Below are 17,229 nucleotides of genomic sequence, written 5' to 3'. Positions count from 1 at the left end.
AGAAGGTCTGCTAATGGTCTTCTGTATCCAATATTGATGCATAAAATCCGCTGCTACACAATCTTATACAATTGCGGAATTTCCTCTGTCTGAAGCACAATTGTAAGAAACTTTTGCTCTATGTTATAAATTTTACCATCATTTAGTTTACTGTGTGTTGATCTACAAAGACGTCCTAGTTTGGTGAGTTGCGAGGAGGGTACCATTGCATCCTTGAAGATTTAGTGATGAATGTTAAGGTTGTGTTGTGTCATGGAATTGGTTGGCCTTTAGCAATAGAGGAAAGCATCTCACAAATTTATACAATTGGATGCATTCTCCTTTAGATTTCTTGAACAATGTATAAGGCTATTGCTAAGATGGTTCCCTTTGTATTGAGTTGAGTACCCCTAGTACTCGATTTAATATAATTTTGCTTATAAAAAAAAAGTTGAAAGTCTTTGCATATGTTGTGTGTTGTAAATAAGTTATTTTTATTATTCTTAGTAGAAATTTATATTTGGGCTTTTAGTCCATTAGTTAGGTCCATTAGATTAGAAAAGTCTTATATAAAGAGATTACTGCTTGTAATTTTAAGATACTTGAAATATATTATTTTATTCCAAATATGGTATTAGAGCATGGTTCGAGAGGGTTTTGCTTCCGCATAAAAAAACTCTAACCGCCATAATTGTGGTTCTTTTTTCAAAATCCTAGCCACCTTAATTGTGGTTTTTTTTCTTCAAAATCCTAGCCGCCATAATTGTGGTTCTTTTTTTAAAACCCTAGCCGCCTTAATTACGGGATTTAGGTTCGAAAATACTGTTCATCTGAGGTACTGTTCATTGGACGAGCACCTCAGGTTCAAGTACTCGCCCATCCAGCCACGGGAGGCTTCGTTTCACACTGTGGTTGGAATTCAACTCTTGAGAGCATATATTATGGTGTGCCTATTGCCACATGGCCACTCTTAGCTGAGCAACAACTCAATGCTTTTGAACTCGTGCGTGAGCTAAAGATGGGAGTGGAGATTGCCTTGGACTATAGGATGGAGTATGATGTTGGAAGTAACTATCTTTTAACTACTGACAAAATTGAGAGTGGAATAAGAAGCGTGATGAATAAGAACGGAGAGATAAGGAAGAAAGTAAAATAAATGAGTGAACAAAGTAGGAATACATTGTTAGAGGGTGGATCTTCCTACACTTGTTTAATCCACATTCAAACAATACTTTATGAATTTCACTGTACTAAAATAAATAGTGTATTTTAATTTATATTATGGAGTGCATAACTATATCAGTTACCAGTAAAAAAACAGTTACTTAGAAAATAATGACCAGATTCTGTTTTTATGATGGAATTATATACCATAGTCTGTTATGTTTATGCATGTATTCTATTCTATCATAATTTAAAATGTTGATTTTTCAATCAATTGTAAATTCTGGACATAACTTTCTACAACAGACCTCTTTTCAATGAAGTGAAATCAAGTTGGATTGATTTATTTAGTAATTCAACTAATACCCTCCAACCCCATTTTGTATGTGGTCAGGTGCATAGTTTTACACTTGATTAATAATATAATCAATCAAACGACTTAAACAAGTGTAGGAAGATCCACCCACTAACAATATATTAGTAAAAAAAAGTAATAAATATTATATTAATATTCTAATATAAAAAATGCAAATATGAGGGAGGGAGTATGAAAAAGGTGATACGTGTGTAATTGATATTTATGTAAGGAGAAATAAGGTATTTCCTTAACTATAGATAGCAGTAGAAGTAGATAGATGAGAAATTATGGTAATCATCAGTAGTGTTCCATGAGCCACGTGGATGCATGAAAACAAACCATGAACGGAAAAACATCAACACCGATGACTTCTCCCGCCATCCCTCTCCCCGTCTCCACCACATCCCCACCGTCAACCTCCGCCTCTCAAATCCGCGTCGCCGCTAAACAGAAAGAATGGAACAAAGCAATTAGCACAAGCATCCGTTCACGTCTCAGCAAACTATGCCGAGAAGGCCAGCCTCACCTCGCTCGTCATCTCCTCGAAACTCTTCCCCGTCCTTCCACCGTCGTCTGGAACTCCGTCATCATCGGTTTCATCTGTAACAACATGCCTCTCGAAGCTCTTCTCTTGTATGCTCAAATGAGATCCAAACCAGACATTCGTTTTGATCCTTACACTTTCTCTTCCACTCTCAAAGCTTGTGCATTAACCAATGATGTTATTACCGGTAAAGCTATTCATTCTCATTTTCTTCGTTCTCATTCCAGTTCTAACCCTGGTCCTAGTAGAATTGTTTACAATTCGCTGTTGAATATGTACTCTTCTTGTCAACATCATTATGTCCTCAAGGTGTTTGGTGTAATGCGTAAACGGAATGTTGTTGCTTGGAATACTTTGATTTCTTGGTATGTTAAGACCAATCGGTATCACGAAGCGCTTAATGCTTTTGCTACTATGATTAGTCTATCTGTTACTCCCACTCCTGTTACTTTTGTTAATCTCTTTCCTGGTTTATCGAAATTCGGTGATTCTAGAATTGCTCATTTGTTTTATGGATTTCTTCTCAAATTTGGTGATGAGTATGTTAATGACGTGTTTGTTGTTAGCTCTGCGATACTTATGTTTGCTGATCTTGGTTGCATGGATTATGCTCGTAAGGTTTTCGACCAATGTTTGAACAAAAATACTGAGATTTGGAATACTATGATTGCTGCTTATATTCAGAATGATTTGCCAGTTGAAGCAATTGATGTGTTTGTTCAAGCCTTGGAGTCAGAGGAAGCAGAGGGTTTATGCGATGATGTAACTTTGCTTTCTGTTATTACTGCTGTTTCACAGGTGCAGCAAATTAAATTGGCCGAGCAGCTGCATGCGTTTGTTCTAAAAAGTTTGCCTGCCTCGCTAATCATAATTCTCAATGCTATAATGGTAATGTACTCGAGATGCAATCTTGTTGATACTTCGTTTAAGGTTTTTGATAAGATGTTGGAAAGGGATGCTGTTTCGTGGAATACAATAATATCTGCCTTTGTACAAAATGGATTCAATGAGGAGGCACTTATGCTTGTTTGTGAGATGCAGAAGCAAAAGTTTTTGATTGATTCTGTTACCGCGACTGCTATTTTTTCTGCAGCTTCTAATCTTAGGAATTTGTATATTGGAAGGCAAACTCATGCATATTTGATTCGCCATGGGATACAGTTTGAGGGGATGGAGAGTTATTTGATAGATATGTATGCTAAATCTGGCTCGATTAGGACTTCCGAATTGTTGTTTGAGCATAACTGCTCGAGTAATAGAGACCAGGCCACTTGGAATGCTATGATTGCTGGTTATACTCAGAATGGGCTCAATGAGAAAGCTATTCTTCTTCTTAATGAGATGTTGATGCAAAAAGTACTACCAAATGCGGTGACACTGGCATCAATTCTTCCTGCTTGTAGTTCAATGGGAAGCATGGGATTTGCTAGGCAAATTCATGGATTCTCCATACGTCATTTCTTGGAGAAAAATGTTTATGTGGGAACTGCTTTAACTGACACATATTCCAAATGTGGTGCAATTAGTTATGCTGAAAATGTTTTTGTGAGAACACCCGAGAAGAATTCGGTCTCATACACCACAATGATGATGTGCTATGGTCAACATGGGATGGGTAAGAGAGCTCTTACCCTGTATGACTCTATGCTGAGATCTGGCATTAAGCCTGATGGAGTTACTTTCGTTGCCATCTTGTCTGCTTGTAATTATTCTGGATTGGTTGATGAAGGCCTTCAAATATTTGAATCTATGGAGAAAGTACATAAAATTAAGCCTTCAATGGAACATTTTTGTTGTGTTGCCGACATGTTAGGGAGGGTTGGGAGGGTGGTTGAAGCCTATGAGTTTGTTAAGGGACTGGGTGAGGATGGTAACAGCATGGAAATCTGGGGATCTATTCTTGGGTCTTGTAAAAATCATGGGCATTTTGAATTGGGAAAAGTTGTTGCCAAAAAATTGCTGAACATGGGTAGGGAGAAAAGAATGGCAGGATATCATGTTCTGCTCTCAAATATTTATGCAGAGGAAGGAGAGTGGGAAAATGTTGATAGAGTGAGAAAGCAGATGAAGGAAAAAGGTCTGCAAAAAGAAACAGGATGTAGTTGGGTTGAGATTGCTGGGTTTGTAAACTGCTTTGTGTCTAGAGATGAGAAGCACCCTCAAAGTGATGAAATATATTATATGTTGAACAAGTTGACTTTGGACATGAAAGATGCGGGTTACAAACCACTTTACAGCTTAAATTAAAATATGATTTTGGATTCTATTGAATGAATTGAATAATTATCACAAGTGTTATTATAGTGAGGTATTGGTTGCTTTATGGTCGGAGTTGTTACGAAAGTAACAACTGATAATAGTTTCATGACCTTCATAAATTTATCCTATGTATACCTCAACAGCCACTGTTTTGAAACTCTTACTTAGGTTGTTCATTCATTTGAAACAGACTGTAATTGGTTAAAAAAACAAACCATTCATGTATATTACAAATGTGCAATGATAACTTACAAGTTTGATCATATTTTTATCTCCGATTCAAGAAGCGGTGGCTATATTTAGGTATCATTCTTCCACTTAGCATTGTTCCCGTTATGCAGGATTTTAATACAATATTTGGCTGTAGTCTTGGGACCTTCAGATACAACTGAACCGAACAATTAAAAGCCAGTACTAATCAATCAGTATTAAGTTTATTCACCTTTGATAAAAGTGTACACAAAAAATTGTATGCAGTGGGCACGATATGTTCATTTAAGTTCGGTATGGAACTTAGCTCTTAGATTTTATTTTCTTTTCCATATTAGGTTGAATTTTTTGTTTCAAATTTGTTTTGGCTACAGGTACATGATAAGGCTACAACACTTGGACTCAAGTCTAAAAACAGGATGAGGAGTACCAGAGTTTTCTTGTTTCTCTCACTGGATGCTCAGTAAGATTATCAAGTATTATTTTGAATTTCTTTTTTACACATTGAGTATTTCGGAATGTGGCAAGCTGTCAGATTCTATCACTAGGACCTATCTTTCAATAAGGAGGAAAAAGGTTCAAAGAAGGTTGTGTTTAACAACTCTAATTAGTGTTTTTGTTAATTCTGTTTCTTAGTTCTTCTCCAGGAATACAGAAGTTTTCTAGGCGCTTTGTCCTTAACCATCCTCCATGGTTGTCATTAGATTATGTAAACTTCTGTCTGTCATAGTCACTTCTAGAAGTCCCTAAGAAGGCTTGAGTGGCTTAATTTGACACTTCCAGATAAACTACACAGTAATATTTAGCCTCTCTGCTTATTTAGTTTAATAATTGGATTTTGAGTTAAAACACTTGTGTACTTTTTGGAATTGCAGGATATTAGATATTTGAACAAGGAGTGCAGACTATGTAGAGAGAATTTGAGAGAACTATAACTCTGCTTATCTGTATTACTTTTCTATTCAGGTAATGTGGCAATTACAAAAAGATGCAATCTACTTTGAATTCATCAGTTCAATAATTAGCAAAAATCTGAATGACTGACTACCTACCTGCAATACCGTAATTTTATTAAGTGTATTCGATGCTATAGATAGATGACTTCCTCTTGTGTCTCGAAGCCATGTAATTTTGATCTACATTCAAATAATTTTTTATGAATTTGACTTTGTTAAAATGAATAGTGTATTTAAATTTAGACTATAACGTGTAGAACTATATCAGTTACCTGTAAAAGATAACAGTTAATTAGACTAATGGCTGATTTTTTTGAAAGAATTTCATAGACTTTAATAGCATAGTTTATTATCATATGCACCTGTATTCTATTCTATCATAATTTAAAATATTGATTTTTCAATCAATTGTAATTTTTGCAAATAACTTTATAAAACACACCTCCTCTTTTCTATGAAATGAAAATCAAGTTGGGTTGATTTATTTATAGCGTGTTTGGTACTGAGTTTCATATGTCATTCTCGCGTCCCTATGCTTTTTTGACATGGTATTATAGAAGCTACAAGTTATAGCTTTTGGATAAACGCAAGGTGGCGTTTTGTTAAATGAAATACCAAACATATACTTAGTAATTCAACTAGTACCCTCCAACCATTTTGTATGTGTGGTCAGGTGCTTAATTTTATACTTGATTAATAATATAATCAATCAAATGACTAACACAAGTGTAGGAAGATCCACCCTCTAACAATGTCTTCCTACTTTGTTCACTCATTTCTTTTACTTTCTTCCTTATCTCTCCATTCTTATTCATCACACTTCTTATTCCTCTCTCAATTTTGTCTGCAGTTAAAAGATAGTTACTTCCAACATCATACTCCATCCTATAATCCAAGGCAATCTCCACACCCATCTTCAGCTCATGCACGAGTTCAAAAGCATTGGTCTGTTGCTCAGCTAAGAGAGGCCATGTCGCAATAGGCACACCATGATATATGCTCTCAAGAGTTGAATTCCAACCACAGTGTGAAACGAAGCCTCCTGTGGCTGGATGGGCAAGTACTTGGACCTGAGGTGCCCATCCGACAAACCTTCCAATCTCCACTGTTCGATCTAAGAACCCTTCAGGTAAAACTGCGACCATATCACACAAAGGATAATCAGACACCGGACCCATGGTTCCCTTCGGCGGAGGTTTCCGCATGGACCACAGGAAGCGGGCTCCACTTTTCTCAATAGCATGTGCAATCTCCCTAACCTGATCCTCATCAAAAGCACCCATGCTCCCAAAGCAGATGAAAATTACCGAAGAATGAGGTTGGTCATCGAGCCACTTAATTGTGTCATTAGAATCAATAATACCATTAGGCTTGGGCTCAGGCTTGAGTTTGGTCTCAAGGTTTAATATGGGGCCCACCGGATATATGGGTAAACCACACAGACCCGAGTCTTCCAAGAATGAGTGAGCCGCATGTGGTTCTAGCTCATGAAACGAGTTTACTATAATACCACTAGCTTTCTTGAGTCCTCTTACATGGTTGATGAAATCTGATTCCCACTTCTTGCGGAGTATCACAGTGGGCAACGTGTTTGTAGGAACTGGATTAAAGAAACTCGGGATGTCTAGTTCGTCCTGCTGCAACAACAAACGAGTCGCTTCTAAGTTGTTTTCCAAAAGTCTGTGAAGATGAAGCACCAGACCAAGGTAAGCAATACCAGAAGTGAAGTAGAGAAGGGACGGAACACCAAATTCGTTGGCAACATCAATCATGGTGGTACAAAACATGTCAACAACGAAAGCAGCAAGTTGTCCATTGATGTTGGAAACAGCTTCTTTAACGTTTGGTTTTTGGGTTTCAGCGAGAGCACTGGCAGAGTAACTTCCATCAGGAGTGGAGGAAACATAAGTACATTCAGGGAGGTTAATGACATGGAGATTTTCCAAGTCGAATGCGGACGAAAGGGCTTGTATTTTTTCATCAGTGTTTGGAAACTTGATGACCAAGACGGTTATACTGAGACGGTTATCACGGTTGATAAGAAGCTTAGCAAACTCAAGGGTGGATACTAGATGTCCCACACCTGGAGAAGGGATAAACACCACTTCTACTCTCTTCATCCTAAACACAACACTCAATACAATTACATTACATGTAATTGTTAACTAGCTAGAAGCACCTCATATAGATATCAGTATTGTGAGTAATGGGTTTGCTTGTCCAATAGTGTATTGTGAGTGCTGTTTTTGAACCTGAAATTTTGTGTGGTGAGCAACGATTTAGAAACATGAATTATTATTTTGTCTGTAACTTTAATGGTTGTATGATAGTATGATAAAGCATGGTCAGTGATGCCTTTTTATTGCAGGCTTTTCAGATTTGAATTGAAAATATCTTCTATAGTTGGTTTTCCAAATGTGTGAGGTGACTGTAATGTCATCAAGATTTTAACTTTTCACTTTTCACTTTTTCTTGGAATTTTGTAAAATGAAGATTTTAATTCAACTGCAAATCATCTCAATCTGGTGAGGTATTTCAGAGTTAATTAAAGGGATTGAAGAAACATAGCAGAGACATTGTTAATCTGCGAAGAACAATTAGTTATGATGTTTCAATAACCCTCTTTAAATTATCAATTTTAAACAAATTTTAGTTGTTTTCTACCAACCTTGTACTTACCAAATTTAAACATTTCGTAATTGTTTTCTACAAACCTTATTCTTGAAGCGAAGCTTGTAGTTTTCAATATAAAATTAGACTCAAGTAAGCAACCAAATCATCCCAAACTATAAAACATAGATCCCGAAAACAGACATTTTAAACGCAATCATAAGTGTTTGTGTAAGTGTCCCACAACGTGGCAAGACACATTTTTTTAGAAAAATCGGTACTAAATAGCTCCCAAATAAATCTCTAAGATTGACTGGTTTCAACCATTTCCTATCACTTATGGCTTTATAGATCTGATCTAATCACATTTTAATTTCTTATAATTTGATCTCTCTTTTTATTCACTTACAACATTACGTTGAAAGAATTAATAGTAAAGTTTAACAATACCGAAGATTATTTTGGAATATCTATAATTTCAGTGACTCGTTTGAGAGCATTTAACAAAATCAAAGATATATAATATATTTGTAATTAAAATTCCTCTACTCTCATTTCATATTTTAAACCAAATATATAAATTCATTTCCCTCACATTGCCTCACTTCAATAAAATCTCTTCCCTTCCCTCCCCTCCCATTTCATATTTTATACCAAATATATAAAATTCATTTCCCTCACCTCTCCTCTCTCCCTCCAATCGGTTGAACCAAATAGAATCTAAACAAACCTTCATTTTAGAATATAAATTAAAATTAATCAGCGTTACAAAATTCAATCTCAAAGAATTGCACAAATCTCAAGCAAATATATCAACACTGGTAATAAAAAGGTTACACATGTATACAACAAGAAATAGCCATCCATGTCAAGACTTGGTTTTTATCTTTCTTTTCTATTTTACAAATTCAACTTAACAACAATAAAGATGGAACATAGGCATAAACTATAAGATCACACTTCAATCGCACCAAACATTTCTCCATTCCTAGAAATGCCATCAATTACAACATCTGATATCCTTACTTTGTAGCTTGTGCGATAATATTACTCAAAGAACTGGCTTCTTCCTTAGCAGTCTCCACCAATGAATCCTAAAAGTCAATGTCATGCAAAATTGGATTAGAAAACTGATTGAAGAATCAAAACATATCCAAAAGAGAAAGACCGTTGTTACCTGTGCAGCTATCAACCGGGCAACAGTTTTTTTGCTCGACTCCTGAAGCTCCCCGGCAATTAGGAGTTCATCAAGTATATAATAGGCCTTCCATGATTAAAAACAAAGAACAGATCAGAAGGAACATTACTAAACCAAAACTAATTACAGGTTACATGTAATTGAGTCTCACTCAGTGTAGAATTATTAATAAGAGTTATAGAAAAATAAGTAGCCATTAATTTGAATTTTGGACAAATCATTATACTTGGACAGACCTTATGGAAATTGAATATCAAGTCCAATTCACAGACCTACAAATTGACAAGTGACCATTATAAGTTAGAGATTTCCACTTTCCACTAGTGAAGCAAGCAGTATTATTCAAAAAGTTAACTTTTAATAGAACTTACACTGCCAAAATACCGATCCAGAATCTCCACAAAATGATGAATCATTTCAAGGACTTCCAATTCGTTGTCAGCATCATCAATACACATACAGAAATAAAGACTAGCATACCTGCAGCATATGTTCATTATAACACTGTCAGTTAAAAATCAAAAGAGTGCATTGCAAAGGAGTAGCCTTCTTGTATGACATAAAGCCGTGTACCCTTGCCATAATACCTTTTATAAACAACTTTATGTCCTCTCCATTCTACAAAGTTACATAGCTTGGGAGCACGACTAAGAATCACTCCACTGAGTTCACGGATTACCTTGTCAAGAAAAGATTAGATATAAATACGTATGAAGAATGTTTATCAAGGAATGTAGTATGCTCAGCATGCAATGCCCATCACTATCATTATATATAGATAGATAGATAGATAGATAGATAGATAGATAGATAGATAGATAGATAAAAGGAAGGGGCCGAAAATAACAAATTACCATAATAAAGTGAATAAATGATAGGTTGTTAGTTACCTTACTTCTTTCCTTCTGAGTGTAAGGTGAATACCATTTTGTAAGCCTGACCTTCCCTTGACGACTAATGAGCAGCACAAAGTGTATCTACATTTAGGAGGAGGAATTAAACATGCATGTTCAAATATGAAATATATAAATAATAATATTACATCACACTTAGGAGGAACTCTGATAATCACAACCACTTCTTTTACTTAGTTATCTTATACACTTAGATAGAAAATCACAAATAAACAAGAGATGCTAGTAAATTAAAATGTTCAATTTCAATGTCTTAACAATAAATATGGAGCCTTGTCAAAGAAGAAAGACTATGATTAAGTAATGTCTAAACAATATTGTTCATCATACATATCATCATAATTAATGGGAAATTGAATGAAGAACACACACTCCTTTGGGACATAATTTTTCACACACTGTCGCATATTAATCTATTTTTGAAAAACCCAACACATTAGTATTATAAATTTATCACTTTAGAGTTTCAGATGTCTTTAAGCAATTTCATGGTATTATGCAAAACATACTAAACATCAAAACTGTCAACAATCATCTTATATCCAGTTAATGGTGCGAAATTGGATCTTACTAAATGTATTCCATACAAATATGCATATATACCCTAAACCCTACACTATTAAGCATGAATACATACAAACATGTATTCCAAGAACAAAAATGCAAGTTAAGAACCAAGTTCAACTTCATGATTGATAGTAATAGAAATCCAAAACATAAAAGAAAGCTGTCAGTGCAGTTTCAACAATTACAAATTTAATGGTAAGGCAGCCATTAATCACAAGCAGACTTTTCTTTTCCGAAATCAAGGTGACCAATTGTGATTTTGCAAATGCCATAATAGTCTTTTTGGTTCTACGTTGAAAAAAATATTTTGAGTGAATTGATTCTTTAAGTTGATTCGGGTTTAAAGTGGGTTGAATGCAAAGAGATTTACGTTTGGATAATTTTATGCAAAATTAAGTTGAACAGTAAATTTCAATGTAAAATTCACATTTAAACTCAAAAGCTACAAATCATAGCTTCAAATCAGAATCAATTCTGGAAGTAGAATCAATTCTACTTTAGAAGAACCAAACACCTCAAAATCAATTCTACACCTCTAGAATTGCTAAACCAAACATACACTTGCAGTTATAGCAAAATCTCGGTGGCTCTTACAAATTATGGAATTGGCAATGTACTGTAATTAAGTCCACACACATTCACACTGAAGTCTCAACTAACTATGTCCCGATCAGATCACAAAAAAAGCATTATTCAACAATTAACTGGATCTTGAAATTAACAAAAACCTAGAAAAGCATCTTCACAACAAATCATCCGTGCTTTTGCATTAGTTGTGAATCATAACTGAATCAGATCAAACGAATCTAACAAGCAATAGCACAGAATCAGATAACGAAACCTAAGTACTAGTTGAATTGAATAATTCACAGTAGCAAGTAAATCTAACGACAAATCTAACAGGCAACAAAGAACAACATGAAGAAACTAAAATTCATTGAAAAGTTGACTCACCATTGAAATAAAAACAGAAAACAATGAAAGTAGAAGAAAAATAAGCTGACTCACCATTGAAATTGGCGAAGGAGATCTCAATATTGCAGAGAGAGAGAGAGAGAGAGAGAGAGAGAGAGAGAGAGAGAGAGAGAGAGAGAGAGAGAGAGAGGTGGAAATAGAAACGAAGATGGTTAAGATTTACGAAAGACGAGAGTTTTGTTTTTTTGGTCAAGTGGGTCACTTTCTGGACTTGTTTCGGAAACTAGGGCCCAATCAAGCCCACTATTTCTTTCTGGAAAATGTTAAAACCACCATCCTGTTTTAATTTTAATACCCCTACTACATACAATCTTCCTTCCCATACCAATATGTACATTAATTATTTATTAATTTATAGGAAGCAAGATTTGTCATCTTTTTTAATTGTTAATGTAAAAAATTAACTGGCCTTTAAAATCTGTCAAACACTAGTTTTCAAGCTTTCGCTTCATTGCCAAAAGCACAAAGCAGACACATTAAAATCTACGGGTTTAATAGATATGCACTTGACAGTGTAAAATAGTTTTACACTGTCATTCAATAGAAAACAAGCAATCTGTCATATCATTAAAACTTTTTCAAAATAAAAGTGTGATGTAATTGGATGCATGGTGTGTGATTGGTTGACAGTGTAAAATTATTTTACACCATCACCCCTTTTCTATAAGATATACATGTATTATTTTGGATGATGATTATTTGCTTAGGCTTTGAACAAGTTCACATAGATTCATTACATCTAGTCCCTTGTAAATTTTTCTCATACAAACTCTTACATGTGAATGAAGCAACACAATATTATTCATTCAACATCTTACCTTTTAATAACCATGAATTTAAAAGCAAGATCTCTAATAGTTTCTACATCATTTTCTCCAAATTGATTTTCTCTTGTGGCATTACAACAGAAAGAATATTATGCATGAAAGTGTCACGAAAAGCATCTTCATTGTAGTATTTCAGAAGCTCAAATCTTGATAAGATCATAAATATTGATTCCAACTTTTTCTGGACATGAATAATGTATTTTCCCTAATTGTTCAGCATGAAACCCAAACTGAATTGAATAATTACAAACCACATATTTTGTGATGGTTAACAATGTTGTTGTTGGAATGAAGGTTGAACGATACAACAACGAAGTGTTCACTTTTTATGAAGACACTCATGACTTTCTTATCATGATTTATTGCTCTCATTTCTTGATAGTGACACAAATTGTTATCTTCATGCTTTTTTAGACGGATTCTTCATGTTTAATGTTTTGTAGCACAACAATATTGTCATTGCTTTTATTTTTCTGTGTTCCTGTGTTAGTGTTAATGTGAGTGTGAAAGAAAACATAGAATATATGATGGCGTTGGGTGCAAAAGTGCCTTCGTACAAAGTTGATGACAATTGTTGTTGAGAGTGCACTATCTTTAAACTCATAAATATTTTTGATCGATTGTATGTGTAAAACTATTTTACACTGACCGTACACTATTTTTAAACTCATAAAAAATTAATAATTATAAATGGCATTGGTATATTAGAAGACAAATAAGAATATGAAAAATCAAAATATTTACGTTATTTCTAAATTAAAACTTTGAATAAATATTTTTATATGGATTTTACTTATTTAAGAATTTATTTTATTCTTATTTTTTGATATTTTATCTTACCAAGTTTTTTATTTTAAAGTTAAATATCACAACTTATTTGTATTAATACATAAATATAACGAGAGAAATTACGATAAGAAATTAAATGAAATATCAATTCAATTTCATCTGAATTTAAATAATCTTAATAATAGAGTTTTTCAAAACCATATGACCATGATAGCTTAAAATCCTTAACATAACTACTTTAAATTGTCTATTTGACACATGTGCCCGTTGGTATAAGATAAACTTATTAAGAGATAGTACTAGGATTCTCTCTAGATATTCAACTCCACGATAACAGCTCAATTGACAAAATCACTTCTTCAACATTATAAACAAAATATTATTTCTTGTAAACCAAATATTCCACACTATTGCTAGCCACACCAAACCTTTAAAACCTTCTGATACAAGGTTCTTCAACCTGGTTACTTGATTACAAAACTCGGTTCTGATAATGGCATCTCCTGCAGGAATATTAGCAACAAAATTTTCACCTAGCCAAGCTCCAATTCTTTTCCATATAGGGCGCTTATAGAGCAATGAATCAGAAGGTGGTGAATTTTTTCATCCCCATCCATACAAAAGACGCAGAACCTTACATGATCACCCAACGCCACTCCTCTTCTTTTCACCAGTTGGTCTCTTGTCGGTTTTCTATTGTAATGAAGTTCGAAAAGAGATATGTTCCTCATTATATTCCTAAGTATCTCATATATAAGATATTTTTATGTAAAACTTGATGATGTTCAGAAAATAAAAAAGATGGAGAGGAAACCTTAAACATACAATTTATAAAGAAAAATTCATACACATAATAACTTATTAATTTGCGCATAATTAACCGTAATTGTTATATGTGCATTTGACAGGGCACTTTGCATACATGTAGAAATCCTAATAATTAGAAAACTAACTATGAATTCCTCTGATCCTTGCAAGAAGGTTTTCTTTGTAAATTCCAATCAGAGGATAACCATAATTTTCACGTTTAATACCAATCTCATTGATCATTCGGGTGCTTAAATTAATCCAGACTGGTTCATTGTTTTGTTTTCGGAAATAAATATGGCCGTTTTTCCAAACTCCAATGGGATACAGAATGGAAGGTATAAGCCTAATAATACAAAGTTTGAACCATGATTTTTCTTCCCCCAATTCACCCAAAATTGAAATGTGAAAAACAGTAGTGTCGTAGCAAAATGAGATAACACCAACAGAGTCATTTAACACCATAGGTACAACACCAACACCAACAGCATCTCCCCAGTCTAACATCATAGGCGTTTCGTAAAACACCTCATCAGTAAAATCAAATGACAGCAAATAGCCTTTCCTGTTATCTTGTCCGCTACGTCTGCCCTCCAATGGAATATCTGCCCACCAATGACACATTCCATTCAAGTACACTTCTTCGTCGTGTTTGTCAAAATAATAATCATTCATATTAGCATGAATTATCCTCCAAGAGTTACTCCTAAGACTATATATCTCCAACATGGGTTCATGCCATCTATCTTCCTCTGGTACATTTATGTCAAATTCATAATCAAATTTTACATATCGAATCACCTTGTAGTCATCTCTAACAGGATCATAACCAAATCCACGAAACTCGCAGTCACGATTATGATAAGGTGGTACTGACTCATCATCGGGACTGGGAGGAATCAAGATGAATTCATGAGTGGCTGGGTTCCATAATACACATCTGAATCTCATCATCCTATTTTGTCCGAGACACAGAATACCATTAACACTAACTGAATTGAAAATATAAATGTTAGAGTCATCCCCTTCAAATGGAGGTGGCAAATCTAATTTGATCCTATCGTCAAACTTCTCATTGGGGAGCAAATACAATGCATCATGGCCCCCTTCAGATAGAAGGAGAAAAATATCACTATAATCAGATCTAGATCTGTTGTTATTACACAATAAATTGTTGCGAAACTCGTTCATGAAATTTGGATTTTTAAACAAGAGTGACCATGATTTGCGTACACATCTAAAGCGCTTACAAGATTTGAGAGGTAGTTTTGATAGAATAGAGAAAGCAAGATCATCGGGAATATGAACATTGTTTCTTACCTTCTTCACTTTAATCGTCCTGCCCACTTGCACAAATTTTTCCATCAGATCTGGATGTTGCGATCAACAAAGAAATTGGAGAGGCAGAGTTTTTTATTTTTGATTTTTAATTTTTAATACAACAAATCGTATATTTATCTAGTATATATTTTTTGAAACAGCAAAAAGGAATTAAATCATGTATTTATATGAAAAAGAATATAAATAGAATAAAATATTATTTTTTTAATTTAATACACTTTCAGTTTTTGATAAAACAGAAACTTATAAAGTAATTAATTCTAAATAAGTAAATATTATACCCGTATTCAACCAAATCACATCAAAATATTAGCTTATAAAATTATTTTTATTCAAACTTACCTTTGATATATTTTTTGTGTTGTTTTTTTAAAATTTTACCTCATAAAATTAATCTCTACCAAATATTTCTTTAACTTAATAGATAAGTAACTATAAAGTATATTAAAAGTATCTTTTATTTAAATAAATTAAGATTGTAAAACGTAGTTATATTATTTATTATACATGGTAATTTTGGTTTTAAAAGATTTAACTTTGTGAGTAGTAATATAATTAAAAAGAACTTTGCAATACGAAATTTAGGTTTGGGGTTGATTGATAGAATGTGGTAGAACAAGTTTTATATAATGAATTAAGAAAAGGGAAATGCTAACAAGTGCCCCAGGGGCACTCTTTAATAGCTTTAAAAAATAAGTTTTTCTTGGAAATATGCGTAATTAATGCATCGAAAATTGAAATGGTAAACTTTTGAAAGAATATTTTCTTTATTTAGAATGCTTAAAGAGTGCCCCTGGGGCACTCGTTAGCATGACCCTTAAGAAAATATAAAGTTTCTTTTAACAATTTATAATTAACTAAATAGTATATATAGTTTTGAATCATGTTAGAGAGAGAACGTCTCTCTTCTCTCTAACTTTGGTTCAGTTACACAAAGGTTAAAAGAGGTATCGTCAGCTGGTAACATCCATGGAATGGAACAGAGTTCGGAGGAAAGGCTTCAGGAACTTGGTGGCAAAATGGGACGTTTTCCCAGGGGGAAGATCGAAACTCGGAGAGGGGAAAGGAAAGTTTTTCTCAGTTTTTTTCTCTGAAATTCCAGATAGAATAAAAGCTGTTGACATTTTTAATTTGTTTGGGTGCATTGGGGATATAGAGGAGGTGGTGATTCCTCCCAAGAGGAATAAGCTAGGAAAGAGATTTGGTTTTGCAAGATTCAAGGAAGGGGAGGATGCTAGATTGTTAGCAGTTAAGCTGGATAACGTGATCATCGATGGAAAAAAGATTCATGCAAACCTGCCTAGGTTTAATAGGAGTCAAGAGGTGGCTAGAAAGGGAGCGGGAGGACCATCAGGAGGTGGAGGAAGAGGAGAAAATACTAGGTTTGAAGGTACCATCAATAGAAGAGTGGCCGGAAGAGATGGAAGGTTGGAAACAAAAACTTATGCTGAAATGGTGGCAACAAGCAACTTCAAAACCCACCAGCACCATGAGGCAGATTCACTTTGTTTTGAGGCAAAGGAAGAAGATATGATCAGATTTAAAAAGGCGTTCGTGGGGGTTGTTCATCAGTCAGGCATGTCATACAACATTCAAAATAGTTTCGATTTGGAAGGATATTTCGCTATTAAGGTGACTCCACTAGGAGCCAATTTATGTCTTCTGGAAGAGTCAGAGGAAGGAGAAATTAAGAATCTGATTAGTGAAGGTAAATCGTGGTGGAGTCAATGG

The 17,229-nt window shown here is 34.3% G+C and overlaps 4 protein-coding genes across 4 annotated transcripts; 1 reads left to right on the top strand and 3 right to left on the bottom strand.

Annotated features, from left to right (window-relative positions):
* The first annotated feature begins 1,723 nt into the window (after window positions 1-1,723).
* LOC131615618 (pentatricopeptide repeat-containing protein At3g22150, chloroplastic) lies at window positions 1,724-7,846 on the top strand. The gene is made up of 2 exons (XM_058886757.1): window positions 1,724-5,480; window positions 6,321-7,846. Exon 1 carries the CDS (start codon window positions 1,842-1,844, stop codon window positions 4,290-4,292), a length of 2,451 nt encoding a protein of 816 aa, XP_058742740.1. The 5' UTR covers window positions 1,724-1,841; the 3' UTR covers window positions 4,293-5,480; window positions 6,321-7,846.
* On the bottom strand, window positions 5,797-7,590 carry LOC131615619 (putative UDP-glucose flavonoid 3-O-glucosyltransferase 3). Its single transcript, XM_058886758.1, has one exon. The coding sequence runs from the start codon at window positions 7,588-7,590 to the stop codon at window positions 6,154-6,156; it is 1,437 nt and encodes a 478-aa protein (XP_058742741.1). The 3' UTR covers window positions 5,797-6,153.
* Window positions 7,847-8,868: 1,022 nt separating the features above from the next.
* Window positions 8,869-11,871, bottom strand: LOC131617729 (AP-1 complex subunit sigma-1). The gene is made up of 7 exons (XM_058888985.1): window positions 11,768-11,871; window positions 10,169-10,255; window positions 9,866-9,957; window positions 9,650-9,758; window positions 9,515-9,550; window positions 9,258-9,344; window positions 8,869-9,174 (listed from the first exon to the last, which is right to left on the bottom strand). The coding sequence occupies exons 1-7, from the start codon at window positions 11,768-11,770 to the stop codon at window positions 9,103-9,105; spliced, it is 486 nt and encodes a 161-aa protein (XP_058744968.1). The 5' UTR covers window positions 11,771-11,871; the 3' UTR covers window positions 8,869-9,102.
* A 2,337-nt stretch (window positions 11,872-14,208) lies between these two features.
* LOC131617728 (F-box/kelch-repeat protein At3g06240-like) lies at window positions 14,209-15,610 on the bottom strand. The gene has a single exon (XM_058888984.1). It carries the CDS (start codon window positions 15,520-15,522, stop codon window positions 14,299-14,301), a length of 1,224 nt encoding a protein of 407 aa, XP_058744967.1. The 5' UTR covers window positions 15,523-15,610; the 3' UTR covers window positions 14,209-14,298.
* Between the last annotated feature and the right edge of the window lie 1,619 nt (window positions 15,611-17,229).

This window comes from Vicia villosa, linkage group LG7, assembly GCF_029867415.1.
Source record: "Vicia villosa cultivar HV-30 ecotype Madison, WI linkage group LG7, Vvil1.0, whole genome shotgun sequence".
Taxonomy (NCBI): Eukaryota; Viridiplantae; Streptophyta; class Magnoliopsida; order Fabales; family Fabaceae; genus Vicia; species Vicia villosa.
The sequence above is the reverse complement of the archived record's forward strand: the minus strand, read 5'-3'. Positions and strand labels throughout refer to the sequence as shown.

Excerpts from the sequence above, each read along its gene's own strand:
- LOC131617728 (XM_058888984.1), bottom strand. The coding sequence starts at position 15,522 with ATGGAAAAATTTGTGCAAGTGGGCAGGACGATTAAAGTGAAGAAGGTA.
- LOC131615619 (XM_058886758.1), bottom strand. The coding sequence starts at position 7,590 with ATGAAGAGAGTAGAAGTGGTGTTTATCCCTTCTCCAGGTGTGGGACAT.
- LOC131615618 (XM_058886757.1), top strand. The coding sequence starts at position 1,842 with ATGAACGGAAAAACATCAACACCGATGACTTCTCCCGCCATCCCTCTC.
- LOC131617729 (XM_058888985.1), bottom strand. Across the intron at positions 9,551-9,649 it reads TGGATCGGTATTTTGGCAGT|GTCTGTGAATTGGACTTGAT; the intron begins GTAAGTTCTATT and ends GTCAATTTGTAG. Across the intron at positions 9,345-9,514 it reads TGATATTCAATTTCCATAAG|GCCTATTATATACTTGATGA; the intron begins GTCTGTCCAAGT and ends TAATCATGGAAG.